The sequence below is a fragment of the Carassius auratus genome, chromosome 12, assembly GCF_003368295.1.
Source record: "Carassius auratus strain Wakin chromosome 12, ASM336829v1, whole genome shotgun sequence".
In the NCBI taxonomy this organism is placed as follows: domain Eukaryota; kingdom Metazoa; phylum Chordata; class Actinopteri; order Cypriniformes; family Cyprinidae; genus Carassius; species Carassius auratus.
Genome location: NC_039254.1, coordinates 6,556,658 through 6,573,744, shown reverse-complemented (window position 1 = coordinate 6,573,744; position 17,087 = coordinate 6,556,658). Strand labels below are relative to the sequence as shown.

At 37.2% G+C, this 17,087-nt stretch overlaps 1 protein-coding gene across 1 annotated transcript; it reads left to right on the top strand.

Annotated features, from left to right (window-relative positions):
• The first annotated feature begins 3,799 nt into the window (after nucleotides 1–3,799).
• Nucleotides 3,800–16,128, top strand: LOC113111627 (bifunctional heparan sulfate N-deacetylase/N-sulfotransferase 2-like). The gene is made up of 13 exons (XM_026276568.1): nucleotides 3,800–5,217; nucleotides 7,362–7,449; nucleotides 7,538–7,692; nucleotides 7,795–7,980; nucleotides 9,228–9,356; nucleotides 9,474–9,656; nucleotides 10,131–10,227; nucleotides 10,507–10,630; nucleotides 11,519–11,693; nucleotides 12,366–12,536; nucleotides 13,771–13,880; nucleotides 14,140–14,242; nucleotides 15,347–16,128. The coding sequence occupies exons 1-13, from the start codon at nucleotides 4,183–4,185 to the stop codon at nucleotides 15,470–15,472; spliced, it is 2,682 nt and encodes an 893-aa protein (XP_026132353.1). The 5' UTR covers nucleotides 3,800–4,182; the 3' UTR covers nucleotides 15,473–16,128.
• Nucleotides 16,129–17,087: the final 959 nt, after the last annotated feature.

Genomic DNA, 17,087 nt, shown 5'->3' with positions numbered 1-17,087 from the left:
TCATTTCCAAAAGAAGCCCTTCATCATGTTGAGAGTGTGTATGAATTGCCGGTATGAGGCAGCATTAGCTTGGGCCCAGATGAAAAGCCTCTCTTGACAGGGGATTGGTAAATATCGGCTCTTGAGGTGCTGGCAGATGATTTTTTACATGGTGGTCAGATTACTGTGTGAGTGAAGAAAATCTGACTGAGCCTGGTCGACTCCTGCAAAGCCAGGTTAATGTCAACATCAAACGGCATTCGCAACCTAAACTTCTGCTTGAAACCGGATATTCAAAAAGAAAAAAAATTTTACTTCAGTAACATTTTACTCTATTTACCCACGTCTGTTTCTTTCATGCACTGTTACACTCTCATTTCATCTGGTGAGCACATTTATCTACTGTGACCTTATCTGTGAATGCATACAGCTGTTTCTCATAAACACCTCACAACAGTTATCTTACTGTAGATTACCGAATTTTACTTCCTCACTTTAACAATAACACATTATCTCTTACTAAATAATTTCCTTTCTCACACTTTTGGAAGTCGTGTGATGAATAACCTAACTAATGGAGACTTATTTAACTCTAATATTCCACTGTTAAATATTTATCAGTAGTTAATGAGAGCAGTTATCTCTGCTTTTTAGAAGATAGAGAGATGGAAGATTAAACTTCATCCTTGTTCTGTTACATTTGCCATCTGCTCTTTTTTTTTCCCTGCTCTTGTCCGTCATACCCGTTTTTTTTTTTCTCAAATGAAATGTGAGACCCATTTTTCTAAATCACTGTGGTATGAAAAACAATGGAAAACACAGAATAAAAAATCCTGCATGTAGTTGTAATAGTGTACATTGATAATAATAAAAAATAGTCACAATATACTTTTTTTTTCTTTCTTTTTTTTACATAACTATCGATATTTTTTTTATTTTAAAAGATTATGCATAATATATTTACAATGGTTTTAGGGGAGGCATAGCACTAGTTAATTGAATAAATATATAAATAAAAGATAGATGTGAAATAAAAATGAACAAAGAATAAACATTGTAGATTAAAAGTAATATTTAATTGTTTATATATATATATATATATATATATATATATATATATATATATATATATATATATACACACACACACATACATACACATATATATATATATATATATATATATATATGATTAGCTATATTTTATTACATAATAGTATTTTGTGTGTAATTTTATTAAAAACAAATTCAGAGTCCGCTGCAATTGTATGAATCACAGCTCTAGTGGCTCCTGCTGAATTCATTGTCCTTATGTTACCTGGGGATCGAGTATCAGCCAGCGGGCATGTGACACTTTGTCTTTATATAAAGCCAGTAAGACATTCCGCAGAGTCATTGGTTTCCAGCAGTCATAAAGAACTGTCCCATAGAGCTGTTCTCCTGTTGGCCAGACACACTGGCAGAGCAGAAACCCTGTTGGCCAGGGTAGTGATTTCATAGAGGAAAGAAAGAAACCGTAAGTCAACACTCAAGTCAAATGGAATATGTGTGCCGAATCATTCAAAGTGTTTCCGAGTGCTGTGGGAAGAGAGTGCGCTAAGGATTCTTGCACAATGTCATCTCCTTATACGTTTCGTGACGCTGGCGGCCCTCAGGCACCCCTCGGGCTGAACTGATTCTGCCCTTATGCGTTAGACTCTATAGAGCTGTACTACAAAGCTCTCGCTCCACGCTGTGGTCACAGGCTGCACTGCTTCCATTCAGATCATCTCCAAAAGCCTCTTTGACTAGACTGTGTGCAACAAAAGCTTACTTATGTAGTAAAGAAACATCCTCAGATAAGGCATCAGCATTGTGGTGCATTTTATTGCCGTCATGCTCTGTATCAAAGTTGTTCTTGGCAACTGGAAAGATCCATTTACATGCTATAATGCAATATAAAACTGCTAAGTCAGCTTATGTTTTATCTCTGAAATTCTTCTTGCTCAGCCATTCTGAGATTAATCATTGAAACTGGATCTCTGGTGCAGAAACAGCTTCACATTGAAAGCTTGTTCTGCACTTTTTAACTGATAAAGGCATTGAGAAAATGTTAAGCTATTACTTAATGGAAGCTCAATGCAGTGTCAAACTTAATGACCTTTGTGCCTCTTGAATACAGGCGCCCTAAATGCACATTTCATGTGTTTTTTGCTCATTTGAATGTAGGTAATTCTAGCAAAGGTTAATCATGCAGCATTAAAGGTGATAATGCCACTGGCAGAGCGACTTGTTTGGGTTATCGCTTGGCCTACTTAGCTATAACTCCCATTTCTCATGGTATCAGGTTTCTCTACAGGTGCAATTTGGATTGACCTAATGATATTGAGGACACGACTTAACTTATGGTAAACAGACTATGTTCCCTAATAAAATTTCATACGTGATGCCCTCTTCCTTTGAAAACATACAGTATACACTAGAACTCACACATTTCCAGTTACACCTGAAAGCCTATATCAAGGGTGCATGACTAAGGGATGGCATGGGGTGGAGTTATTTTAGGGATCCCTGGGAAAAGGTCTCATGTAGACGGTAAGGGAGATTTGTTGATGGATACATTGAGTATTAATGGGGCAGGGGTGTGTTTTTGTGAGTATGAGTGTGCGTGTCGTCTAATGGAAAAATCAACAGATGGCTTGTCTACATTACTCTCTCTGTGGAGATACTGTGTGGTCCCTTCTTTTCTATGTTGGCCCCTGGGATGGGGAGAGGCTGGAATTTCGACCTGGAGTTTCAGAGGTTAGGAGAGTGCATGGTACAGCTCAGATAGCAACAAGACTCTGAAATTTGAAGTTCCCACATTTATTTTGTGACTCTTTATGTAAGTGTTTATGTACTGGGTGGATTATCTTTGTATGCTGTCCTCATGAGTATGTACCTAGAGCTTATCCAGAGCCTAGATGTTGTAAAAATTTGTCATCTTAATATCATTAAAGGGTTAGTTCATCAAAAAATGAAAATTATGTCATTGATGACTCACCCTCATATCGTTCCAAACCTGTAAGACCTCCGTTCATCTTCGGAACACAGTTTAAGATATTTTAGATTTAGTCCGAGTGCTCTAAGTCCCTGAATTGAAGCTGTGTGTACAGTATACTGTCCATGTCCAGAAAGGTAATAAAAACATCATCAAAGTAGTCCATGTGACATCAGAGGGTCAGTTAGAATTTGTTGAAGCATCGAAAATACATTTTGGTCCAAAAATAACAAAAATTAAGACTTTATTCAGCGTTGTCTTCTCTTCCGGGTCTGTTTTGAGTGCGACTGCAGTGACTGTTGAAATACGATGCTGCTGACGTGTTATCTTTGATATTGGGTGCACCAAAATACACAACGGCAATGTCTTACGTCAGCAGCGTCGTGAACGCACTCACAACAAAACCAGATGAGAAAAACAATGCTGAACAAAGTCGTCATTTTTGTTATTATCGGCTTTATATTGACTATCAGCCCCTCTGCTTTTCAAGATATCGGCATCGGCTGTCAAATTCTAAGGGTATCATATTCTAAATGGCTGTGAAAATGCAGGTAGTGATCACAAAGATACATGTTTCTTGTTACTAGAAGATGCATGGCAAATGAAAATGTGTTCTAATCTAAACACAATCATCTTAAAGTTACAAACATATTTGATAACCATAGAATCATAATCTGAAGATATAATTCTGAATCTGTACTCATCATACACTACATGGTTATTGTGAAATGTGGACTACCCAAAATGTGGCTCAAAATCTAGTTCTGATCATTCTAACTTTGTAATTTTTATTTTTTTCCCCAATCCTCATTTCTCTTTCAGGATGGACAGGAGGTTCTGCTAGAAAACGTTTCTTTCATGCCTTGATTGTTCAAGCATATACATGAAGCGGCATAAGGATTTAAGCCAAAGCATCAACAACCTATAGAACAAACATGATGCCTTCAGCTACTTACGCATAGGGTTGATATATGGACGAGAGCAGTACCATACAAAAAGAGAGACACCGGAGCGGCGATTCCGTCGCAGGCTATGCGGGCCATGGTGACCTAGAGTCAATAGTCGTTTCCTGGCAGGAAAACTTGATTTCAGTTTAATCCCTGCTTGCTTCTGTCTTCTACCTCCGTACCAGAGTGAGGTGCCACCCTCTCTTGGTTCCTGCCACCCACTTGGCCAAGACAGCTATGGCTGGAGTGAGGAAGTTGGCAAGAGTGGTCAGGCACCAGGGTCTCCACCGCCTGATCTTTGCACTCATCCTCTTCTGTCTACTCTCCATGGCCTACTTGGCTTATCATGTCAGTGCTGGACCCAAGATCAAGGAGGCCCCTGTGCCATTACCACTGGGGGACTGTGTAGCTACATCTGTAGTAGGTGGCGGACAAAGGACTCCACTGTTGCTGCCATCACAGGTAAGCCGACGGCGACACTCGGCGAGGACAGCAGACACCTCTCGGATGGAGCCTGTGGTGTTACTCTTTGTGGAAAGCATCTACTCCCAACTTGGACAAGAGATTGTAGCCATTTTAGAATCAAGCCGCTTTCATTACCACACTGAAATTGCACCGGGGAAGGGGGACATGCCTCCTTTGGCTTGGCGAGGTCGTGGCCGATACACCCTCATCGTCTATGAGAATCTGCTCAAGTACGTCAACTTAGACTCATGGAACCGCCAGTTACTGGATAAATACTGCCAAGACTATGGAGTGGGAATCATTGGCTTCTATCGGGCAAATGAAAACTCCCCATCCAGCGCTCAGCTTAGAGGCTTCCCTCTCTTCTTGCGTTCAAACCTGCCACTTTGGGATTACAAAGTCAACCCTGCTGCACCCCTGCTCTACATCACCAAACCTAATGAGCTGGAACCTGGCCCTTTACCTGCAGACAACTGGACCACTTTCCTGTCCAACCACAGTACTTATGAGCCTGTGCTGTTAGCTAGCCCCAGACCAGCAGAACCCAAACAGCTCCCAGCACACGCAAACCAACAGAGAGCACTGCTGGCTACGGTTATGCAGGACCTAGGTCTTCACGATGGGATCCAGCGAGTGTTCTTTGGAGGTAGCTTGTCTTTTTGGCTGCACAAGCTGCTGTTCGTGGATGCTGTGGGCTATTTAACTGGCAGAAGGCTCAGCCTCTCGTTGGACAGATTTTTGCTTGTGGATGTGGATGACATCTTTGTTGGGAAGGAGGGGACACGGATGAAAGTGGCAGATGTTGAGGTATGAGCCTTTTAATGTTATTGGATATTCTCGCCAAGTGTGATTCAATTTATTCTGACATTTCCAGGTGTAAGACATTGAATGCTTGCCAAAAGTACAATCGCTGATACTGTTAGGGCTGTATGATTTGATTTTTGATTATAAAAAAAATAGCATTTGTTTGGTGAAATGCTATTTTTTTAAGCTTCAGGTTTTTGGCCCAAATGTTTCTGATTTTATATACTGAACACGACTATAAAAAAAATACAGTATGAAAATTTACTAATATTTCACTGTAAAATAAAATTTTATCTTAAGATAAAATTACAGTACTAATATTTATGACATAAATTTTAAACGTTAAACTATAATGTTTAAAACACCTTGTTGAGGTGTGCTGTTACTTTTAAACAAGCAGACTTGAAGGGACAGTTCACCCAAAAATGAAAATCCTGTCATCATATACTTGCCCTCAAATTGTTTGAACACAAGTTTTTCTTCTGTTAAACACAAAAGATATCTATATATTTTTTTTTTTATTGATGGTCCCCATTGACTTTCACAGTATTTTCTTCCATATGATGCAAGTCAATGAGGACCATCAACTGTTTGGTTACCCATATTATTCAAAATATCATATTTTCTGTTCAACAGAAAAAAGAAACTCATACAGGTTTGGAATAACTTGAGGGTGAGTAAATGATGACAGAATTTTCATTTCTGGGTGAACTATCCCTTTAAGATTTTGATTTGTTCCCTCATATTAGCTGATGAAAAACCTATGACTTACATTGAACCAAAGAGTTCAGTCATTTCAAGTGACTGGAATATCATGGAGACTTGTGGGTGGCTGTTATGACTTGAGTTAATGTGTGCAACCACCTAGCAACTGCCTAGATCACCCTAGCAACAGGCAAAACCACATTAAATGTCTCCGCAGCAACCATTTACATTTTTATGAGAAAATGGCCCAAAAAAAAAAAAAAATCTTGTTTGTTTGATCTGAAATCATCAGTTTGTGGGTTTGCTAGCGAATCAGATATCAGTCAGACCTGACCCAGTTTGTCTTTCATCAAAGGTATCTTCTGTTTGAATGATCCGAGCTCTTTATTCTCAGAGGTTCAGTCTGACTGCGGTCACACTCCCAGAGCTCCTCCATGACTGAACTGAAGCTAATGAATTAGCACACTTAATATGGATCGGGGAGATGTATTCTCTCTCTTGCCGTTGTTTGTAGAGAGCCGTGATTATTGTGCGAGAGGGAGAGCTTGTTTTTTTAATGCAGTGGATCATGGTGTTCTTCTTTCACCATCCCTCTCTCCCATCTCCTGAGAGTGGAAGAAGGCTCTCGCTGAAGGCTAGCATGGGGCTAATTAGACTGACTTACTTTATTAATTTGAGCAGATAAGTTCTCATGGGGGTCCTGTGTGGCCCACCACACCAAAAGCAATGTCATGCCTGAGGTTTTGGGTTTCAAATTTCTCTCTCTTTCCCTTGCTTTTTCCTTTGCCCCTGGTAAGAGCTATGATTTTTCATCTTTTGTTCTATCCTTATTATTTCTTTTCACCTTTTATCTTCCTTGCCTATCTTGTCTCTGCAAGATCTGCCCTCTTTTATCTACCTCTTCTCCAACCTGCATCTGTATAATATACTTGATATAAGCCCAAACCATTGTGATGGAAGAAATGTCAACCTGAAACTTTTATACAATACTAGATATATTTGTGTGGCTATGAGAACCACTTTATTTTTTACACCTGGGAAAACAAAACACTGAATAATGCATAAATAGAGGGCAAAATGTGTCCACGTCTGGATGAGGAAGAACCTGAATATAAAGTTTTGCTGTTTACTGTTGTTTAAGTTGCATCTGCCATATTAATACAGAAATGAAGTGACGTGCAGTCACAGCTTTGAAAGGGACTTATCTAGTCAGAGATGAATGTTTATCCAAAATAGGTTTTAACACATGGCTACTCACTTTATCTACAATTTTCTGTTAACTTGCATCAAAAAGGCTAACTGTTCTGCAAGATATCAATGTGACTCATATTGTGATATAACATTAATTCCTACAGTGGCTTCATATACCCTGGAATAAAGATGCTCATCAGTCAGCATCCATGTTATTTAGATTCTGTATGTTTTATCTCCGTCCTCTCTAGGCGCTGCTTCACACACAAAATAAACTCCGTTCTCTGGTACCTAATTTCACCTTCAACCTGGGATTCTCTGGCAAGTTCTTTCATACAGGTATGATGAAGTTGTGTGCGATATAGAGATAAAACCATCTCCACCTCCACACGCTCCTTTATCATCTCCTTCTGGTCTTGTTCTTCAGGTACAGATGAGGAAGATGAGGGTGATGACACCCTGCTTCGACACCGCCAGGAGTTCTGGTGGTTCCCGCATATGTGGAGTCACATGCAGCCTCATCTCTTCCACAACGTCAGCGTACTCGCAGAACAGATGAGACTTAATCGACAGTTTGCACAGGTCAGACTCTGCCCTGATACATGCCAAATAATATGCTGTTCAATTCTCGATCCTGAAACATGATTTTGGATGGGTTTTCCATGGCTGTAATGTCTCTTTCAGGAGCATGGGATCCCCACAGACATGGGTTACGCTGTAGCCCCCCATCACTCAGGTGTGTACCCTGTGCACAGTCAGCTTTACGAGGCCTGGAAGAGCGTTTGGGGCATCAAGGTGACCAGCACAGAAGAGTATCCTCATCTCAGGCCTGCTCGCTACCGCAGAGGCTTCATACACAACGGCATACAGGTGCAACTACAGTACCTCCAATTAACCATGTGTCTCATGGGGCATTTACATAAGATGTTTGGGTGCATTCTAGTGTCTAGCAGAACACTGGATGCATGCTATTTTTAACTTCATGCTGTGTTTATGGTGCAAAATGGTCAAAGATATCCATGTGAATTCATGTGGCTCAGCAGAGGTGCTTTTAAAGGAGATTCATTTTAAGACGTGTTATGATTGCTGTCTAGCAGCTAATGCATGCAGCACGCTGTCAACAATGGGTGGTATTAATGTGTCAGTTATAAACTGTAACAGATCTGCCTTTTGGCTATGCTGACACACCTTCATTCAGAGCAAATATGTTTGGTATCTTTCCCTGCATGGAATATCTTTTTAAAAATAACGGTATCACTTTACATTAAGGTTTTATTACATCCAAATTAGTTAATTCATTAAGTATCATACACTTTTACAGGATTTCTTGAAAAAGGTTAATGGTTAACATTTTGGAAAAATTCAGATTTTCTTAAGACATCTACAGTAATGTTCACTAAGACTGAATTTATTTGTTTAAAAAAAACTGTAATATTTTGAATAATTTTAATTAAAAGTAACTTTTCTATTTTAATGTATTTTTTAATGTGCTTAAAATATATTCATATAATGGCAAAGCTGAATTTTTAGCAGGTGTTACTTCTGCTTTGTCACATGATGAAATCATTCTAATATGATGATTTGCTTCTTAATTATTATTGGTGCTCAATTATTAACAATGGTTTTATTATTATCCTCATTGAACAGTTTTTGCTGGATAATATTTTTGTGGAAACCATGCTATTGTTTTTCAGGATTTCTATGGTGTACAGAAAGTTCAATAATTTATCCTTGCATGAAAAAAAAGTATTAATCTCTCTTTTAAAAAAAACTATTATTTCAAAAACATTAACAATCTTAATTATTCCAAACTTTTGGCCAGTAGTGTATATGCTGATGCATTTTAAGATAACAAATAATATGAATGAACATTAAGTAACAATGAGTAATATTTATACATTTATTAATCAACCTAGATTAATAGTTTTGTAAAAATTGTTTATTTTTAGTGCACAATACCAATGAATTAACTAATTTGAACAAATCAAGTCTTAGTGAAAAGTAACTAAAATGGCTTTTAAATTTTCCATGAAATATTCTGAATATAAGATTATGCTCTCATGTCTGTTTTGCTCTCATATCTGTTATATTAAGTTGTGTTTGGCTTTGTGTATCAGGTTCTCCCCCGGCAAACCTGTGGGCTTTTCACACATACCATCTTCTACAAAGATTATCCAGGAGGCCCTCAGGAGCTGGACAAGAGCATTCGTGGAGGAGAGCTGTTTCTTACAGTGCTGCTCAATCCGGTTAGTGTCCCACCTGCAACGACGCACTAGCCCAGATACAGCCAACACCTAAAATAATGGTGTAATATGACAAACGTTTTTTTTGACCTACTTGTCCCTGTCCTCTCTCATGGGTAGGTTAGTATATTCATGACTCACCTGTCAAACTATGGCAACGACCGGCTGGGCCTGTACACCTTTGAGTCACTGGTGAGGTTTGTGCAGTGCTGGACTCACCTGCGCCTGCAGACACTGCCTCCCGTCCGCCTCGCTCACAAATACTTCCAGATCTTCCCTGATGAGAGAGACCCCTTGTGGCAGGTCCGTGCAATTACATTTACATGCTTATGGCTGGGTGAATCCCATAGAGACTGCCAAAAACATAATACGTATTTACCCCAATAATAAAACACATTAAATATTATAATAAAATGTAATTCTGAATTATTTAGCATGTCATTACAACTATAATTGTTCTAAAAATAGGTATTTTTATTAAAAAAATGTATATTCAATAATATTCTCAACAAATGTTTTGAAAAAATAACTTTCATTTAGCTAAGGTTTCTTTGTTTTGTATTAAATTAATTTTGAATTTTACTAACAAATATTTATCCCCACATTCATTGGTTACCAAAAAAACTCTTTTACAGTATCTGTGTATCCCCTGTTAAAATTAAAATGCATGTTTTCAAGTTTAGGTAATGCACAGGAAAACTTGTGACAAGTGATTTATATTAGTCTCGTGTTAATTTATGCTCACATTATACTTAAAATACTCTGTCTGATAAACAGAACCCGTGTCATGACAAGAGACACAAAGACATCTGGTCCAAAGAGAAGACCTGTGACAGACTGCCCAAGTTTCTAGTGATTGGCCCTCAGAAGACCGGTAACAAAACCTCTGAATATGTTTATATGCTTTCTGTTTTGATCATACTATATACTGTATGTATGTGAGGTTGTTTGCAGTAACAGAAGAGTGTGCCCGTGTTGTTTGTTAGTCATTAATTCCATTAGAGACTGATACAGTTTAATAATAAGCCAGGTTTAATGATCTAGAACACTTCATTCCACATGCAAGTCACAGAACACAGAATATTTCCTAGAAATGTGATTAATATTTGATCAAAACAAAGCTTGATGCAGTGGTGTCATGCTCTTCTTGCAGGAACCACTGCGCTTCACTCGTTTCTTGCCCTTCATCCTGCCATTACGAGCAGCTTCCCCAGCCCCGTCACCTTTGAGGAGGTGCAGTTCTTCAGCGGACCAAACTACCAGCGTGGCATTGACTGGTAACCATGGAAACCCCATCCAGATCTCATTTCCTTTGTTTCCCAATCAAATACCAATTTTTGTAAAGCCTTGCTCACATCACACTGAAACAGGTTTTATTTTTTCAACATTTGAATACATTTTTTATTTTAGTGAGTATATTGTGTCTGTTGCATGATAATTATTAATGCTTACATTTATGTCACTGGATGAGAAGAGATAAAAGTAATTTCATTTTCGGTTCTGCATGATAGACAGAACAATAGTTGAATAATTTCTGTACATTTTAATTGAAGGACAGAAGGAGCCATTAATGGACCCCCCCCTCCACACACACACACAAAGCAAGAATGAAGATTTTTAAAGTCACGTGAAAGTAGTATATTAAACCAAAGTAATACAAGCAGTCAAACGTGGATTTAATATTAAAATAAAAACTTGCAGTGTGTAAAAGAGTGGAAAAATATGTTCAAATATAAACACAAGTTTATAAATAAAAGGGGTTTCTTTCTTTCTATTTTTTTTTTTGCGAAATTGTTAATTTTGTGTTGCTATTTGGGCATAGTAAAACAACCACAGATTCAGCAGAAAACATCTGGGTCATATTTGCATGTTCCTCTGTCAGTGGTATAATTCTAACCTTGAAATCAGTATTAGGCATAAAATAATGTCTTTAGAATGATTCATAGTGTACCTGTGAAAATCTTCACCTTACAATGGTTAATGAAAGATTTTATGAGTGAGTGTGACATGCTAGAGCAAGTATTGGATTTCATTCAGCAAGTTTTATGCAATGCATTAAAATAAACAAAATAATTCTTAGTGAATTCCTCTCTTAATCTTTTATTGATATTGGATTTGCCTTTTGCATGAGAAGTGTTAAGTTAATTCTGTCTGTTTTATCTCAGGTACATGGATTTTTTCCCCGTACCCTCAAACATAAGCACAGACTTCCTGTTTGAGAAGAGCGCAAACTACTTTGACACTGAAGTTGCCCCGAAGAGAGCAGCCGCCCTGTTACCAAGAGCCAAAATCATCTCTATACTCATCAACCCTGCTGACCGCGCGTATTCCTGGTACCAGGTGCGTTTGTGTTATTAGCTGCTTAGTTCACATGAATCTGTTAACCCCTGCTGGTAGATGTTGTAACTACACCATCTGATGCCAAATTTACTGTAATTTCTATTGGAAATAAAAAATAAAAAAATAACTTAGGCCCTCTTTAAACTAGTGCATTTTCGTTTTAAAACACATAACTTTTGCTACACTAACGCCTGTTGTTTACACTACTTGAAACCTTTGAGATTTTTGAAAACTCTGCATTTCAGTGTAAACGGACCAAAACGGAGACTTTTGAAAACATGGCATTGCTGCCCACATTTGCTCTGCGTATCCTTGACAACCATGTAAACAATAACATCATGCTCATACCCATAAATATGTATTGGTAGATTACCCATTCGACCGCCCAAAGCACGTAGAAGCATCCTCCATCTAAATAACTGGCCATCTACCTATACATATCTATGGTTGTACCTGCATGAATGGTCATGGTCCATTTTAAAACAAAGTGTACTAGTGTTCACAGGGCCTTAGGAAACACAATAGATTTCAAACAATCATGGATCCAGAATGAGCCAATCAACTGCCGTTGAGACAAAGAGATTGTCTCATGATCATGGATTATTGACTTCCTCTGCAATGCATACAATGAAAACTACAACTGTTTAATTTGGCTTCTGTCACTCTCTGCAGCATCAGAGGGCTCATCAGGACCCTGTGGCGTTAAACCACACGTTTCACGAGGTGATCTCTGCAGGACCATCGTCTCCCGCAGCTCTGCAGTCTCTGCACCGCCGCTGCCTGCAGCCTGGAGCCTACAGCAGCCATCTGGAGCGCTGGTTACACCACTATCAGCCCAGTCAGGTGTGGAAACACACACACACAAACCTACAGCCGACTTCTGGAACTTGTTTCACTACTATTAACCTAGATAGGTGTGCACACAAAAGATCTGTCTCTTAAAAGAACTCTTCATCTTTGTCAGCAGCTTTTACTGGCTATGATGTAACTTCCTTTCAGTCCTGGATGCTGATTGGTCAGCAGTGTTCAAAACATGAATAAATAGACAATATAATATCAGCTATGACACACAAGACTGGTTCTGCTGGATACTGGTTTTATCACTGCATGTCACCCACATAAGCTGTAATTTTTTCACTTAGTTTATCTCTTAGTGAAATTAATAAGTAATGTTTTAATGACAAATGTTACAATATAAAAAAAATTATTACACAGTTTCTACTGATAAAATATTTGGCACTACTTGAAGAATACATGCTATGTTCAAAAGCAGGTTTGGTAAGATTTTTTTTTTTTTAAGTCTCTGATGCTCATTGAGGATGCATTTGTTTGATTGAAAATACAGTAAAAAATCTATATTTTGCAATTTAAAATAATGGTTTTAAAAATTACATTTATTCCTGTAATTACAAATCAAATATTTTTTAAGCAGCCATTATGTCAGTCATCAGTGTCATTTGATCCTACATTTGGAAAAACAGTTGAGCGCTTAATATTTTTGGAAACACGTAATACTTAAAAAAGATTTTTTATTATTATTTAAAAAAAACTATAGCATTTTTTAAAAATATAAATATTTTGTAAGATTATAAATGTCTTTGCTTTCACTTTAGATCAATTAAATGCATACTTGCTGAATAAAGATATAAAAAAAAACACAGTAGTGTAAATTTATTAAATGTAAAAATAAATGCATATAGATTAATGAGCTGCTATGCCTTTACAGGTCTTTTTCGAAGTCTAGCTTTTTAATCAGTTTTAGCTTGTTTTGATGCTTGTATTGTCATATTTCAAGTTAAGTAATCTTGAACCCCACTTGTTAGTTTGCTGAGGCCCCCTAGTGGATCCCAGGACCCCGTTTCTTTTTTGTGTGTATTACTGTAAACTATGTGTTTATACAACTTTGCATTATTTTGAGAAATAATCTAGAATATTCACACACAAAAGTTTGAGCTTCTTAAAGTCTTCAGAGTGCTGGAAGTGAACCTGCACTCATTCAAAATCAACCCATAACAGTCTTGAGCAGGTGTGTTGAGCTGCATCAGTGTGTGTGACGTGTGTTTTATCCTGCGAACAGCTGCTGATCGTGGATGGTGTGCAGCTGCGCTCCAGTCCTGCTCAGCTGATGGATGGCATTCAGAAGTTCCTCGGAGTCACACCGTACTATAACTACACACAAGCGCTGACGTATGAGCTCTGATTATTACTGCACACCAAGATTCCAGAACACTTAGTTTCTACAGCTAGATTTGCTACAGGACTGATAGTTTTAATCCTGGATTCTATTTAATCATATTTGAATTACAAATATATGACCTTAAAATTGTATGTGATTTTCTAAAAAACTAAAGCATTTAATCGGATTAGATACAAAATGTTCTGAATTTTTTTTTTTTTTTAAGTCTTATTATCAGAGATTGAACTAGTTCCTGCTCTCTATTTAAAGGTTTGACGAGAGTAAAGGTTTCTGGTGTCAGAAACTGGAGGCAGGACGTACTCGCTGTCTGGGAAAGAGCAAAGGAAGGAAGTATCCAGAAATGAGCCTGGAGGTACTGATCACTTCTCTACATCAGAGCTCCAGATATGAAGATAAGATGGATATACTGTAACTGAACAAAAATAGACATGGCGTTTCAGTTCTAGCCAGTCGAGTTTATTTAGTTCTGTTTTCCTCTCTATAACTGGCTGCAAGAAAGCTGATGGAACGGAATGTATAAGATCTATTTTTGAGAGTCCGGTTGAATTCAAGTGGGAATAGAGCCAATTAGATTTCAAATACAACTTAATTTCAGTCACCGAGTGCTGATCAGTGTGTTGCAGTATTTGGTCACATCCTTTTCCCCCTTGTGATTTCTTTTATGTCCAGCCTAGTGTGTAGATGCTAAAGAAAATCCATTTACATTTGTTATTTTAATGTATGTTGTGCATTGTGTACATTGTGTATGTATAGAAGCCCATATCTGCCACATGAGTAAATGTAAATCTTAAAAAGTCAATATTTGTAAATTGTGACAAAAGTCAATTATGACATGAAAATCTTCTTTTTGACTTTATCTCAGGATTTGACTTGATTTCAGTTATTACTAAAAATTCTGAGATAAAAAGTATAACTGACAAGTATTTTATTTTAATTTTTTTTAATTTCTCACTATTTCAACTTTTGCTCAGAATTTTTACAATGTCATTTGTTCATGAGATATAAAATTATATAAAAGTAAACAAAACAAAAAATCTCATATTTTGAACAAATTACATTTTCAAACTTCTAAGAAAAAGTTGAAATTGACATTTGATTTTAGTTGATTGACAAATCAAAATTATAAAGTAAAAAATTGACAAATGTATAATTTTGATATAAAAAGGCAAATTTATCATAATTTTTTTGTACTAGTCTCACAATAACTGTCATTTTTATAATTTTGTCTTTAATAATTGACTTGTCTCAAATCTTACAATTGCAACCTTTTGTAGAATTATGAGATGACAAAGAAGTAATAATTTTGACTAATTATACATAATTATAACTTTTTGTCAAAAAATTTTTTTTCTAATTTTGACTTATGTCATTATTGATTTTTCTCATCATTTTGAATGTCATAGTTTTTCCTCCATGAATGTATGTGTAACTCCCACTGAATTGTTCCTCTCTCCAGTCGAGGGTGTTCCTGTCGGAGTATTACCGCGAGCAGAACGTGGAGTTACTCAGGATGTTGAAACGTCTGGGTCAGCCTCTGCCCATTTGGCTCAGAGATGAACTGCACAACGCCAGCTGGAGCTGATCAGAACCTGTGTAAGGAGAACCACGGCAGAACCCTGCTCCACACAGGAGACCTCAGGGCCCGTGTGCGGCAGGAGCCAAAAGAGGACTGACCCCCCTCGCCCACCAAACTCCGCACAGGCTCTGATGAAACAGCGGGCCGATCACGCTGTCAGTCTGCATGAAGCCCTCAGAGTCACAGGAGAAGCCCTCAACCTTGTTATGAAAACTTGTAGTGGACATTCATGGAGATGTGGAAATGGAAGCGACCTGATTGGACAGCTTTAAAAAGACTTCTAGAGTGGTTGGATATCAGCTGTGAACTGGTTGTTTTGAAATGGAAATACAGTCTTCTAGGAAGCATTCTGTGGAAATACCCATGAAAGGAACGGGACTATGAGAGGATTATTTAAATTTTATTCTCAAAAGTCTTTAACTCTGCTAAGCAGAGAAGTATTTAAATATGTGTCTCATAAATTTATGCCATCTTGATGCCTTTCTCAAAAAGTTGCTGTTGAGGTGATTTCTGTTTGACGTCAAAAAACAGCCCAAGAAGCTATCAAGAAGATTTGAGGTTCATATGTAGCTACTTTTAACAATATTTTTTTATTTAATTTAATGAACTGGGCAAATGTTTCTTTATTAAAATTATACTTTTTTACATTATTGTTCAAAAATTTGGGGTAGGTAAGATTTTTTTTGTATATTTTTTATGTTTTTGAAAGAAGCCTCATATGCTCACCAAGGCTGCATTTATTTGAGAAAAAATACAGTTTAAAAAAATTATATTGTGATATATAATTGCAACTCTTTTCTATTTATTATTTTTATTAATGTATATTAAATATTTTATGTTATTTCTGTGAAATCAAGCAGCCATTACTCCAGTCTACAATGTCATTTGATCAAATATGCTCATTTGTTTTTCAAGAAGCATTTATTTTCAATGCATCCAATCTTGATGACTTTTTCCTGGATTCTTTAATGATTAGAAAGTCCAAAAGAACAGCATTTATGTGAAATACAAATCACTTTTGATTAATTTAATGAATTCTTGCTAAATAAAAGTATTAATTTCCTAAAACTTAAAGCTTACTGACTCCAGACTTTTGAACACTAATGTATGTGTTCTGCAGACAATGGCACTGTTCCAAATCCTAGCACACATTTCAAGGTATCATAGCCATTTAAGCAGGAATCATAATTATTCTGGTTTTAATTGAACTGTGTTTTACTGTAACACCAAAGCAGCACTGAAATTCATCATTTATGGAAAAGGCAACTTCAAGAATCACAGTGGATTCCAATACCTTTGGAATCTTTAGTGTGGAATTGACACTTATGTTAATCAATCCAAATCACTTGCATCATCCACAGTGTTCCACGATAATACTTTTGTAGGCAGTATACCCGAAGAAACTATAACTAGGTTTTGGAACAGTCTAATATCAGTGCAGAACCAAAGCAAAAATGTTTTTATACGTGCCAAACTAAATTGCACCTGGAAAACCTTTCTTTTTGTTTTGTTTTTTTATGTCCAAAATGACAACTACATTATACTGTATTGAGTGAATGTGCATTGTGTATGTGTAGCAACAGTTGGATACAGGTACATAAAAATGAATCAACAGTTAATG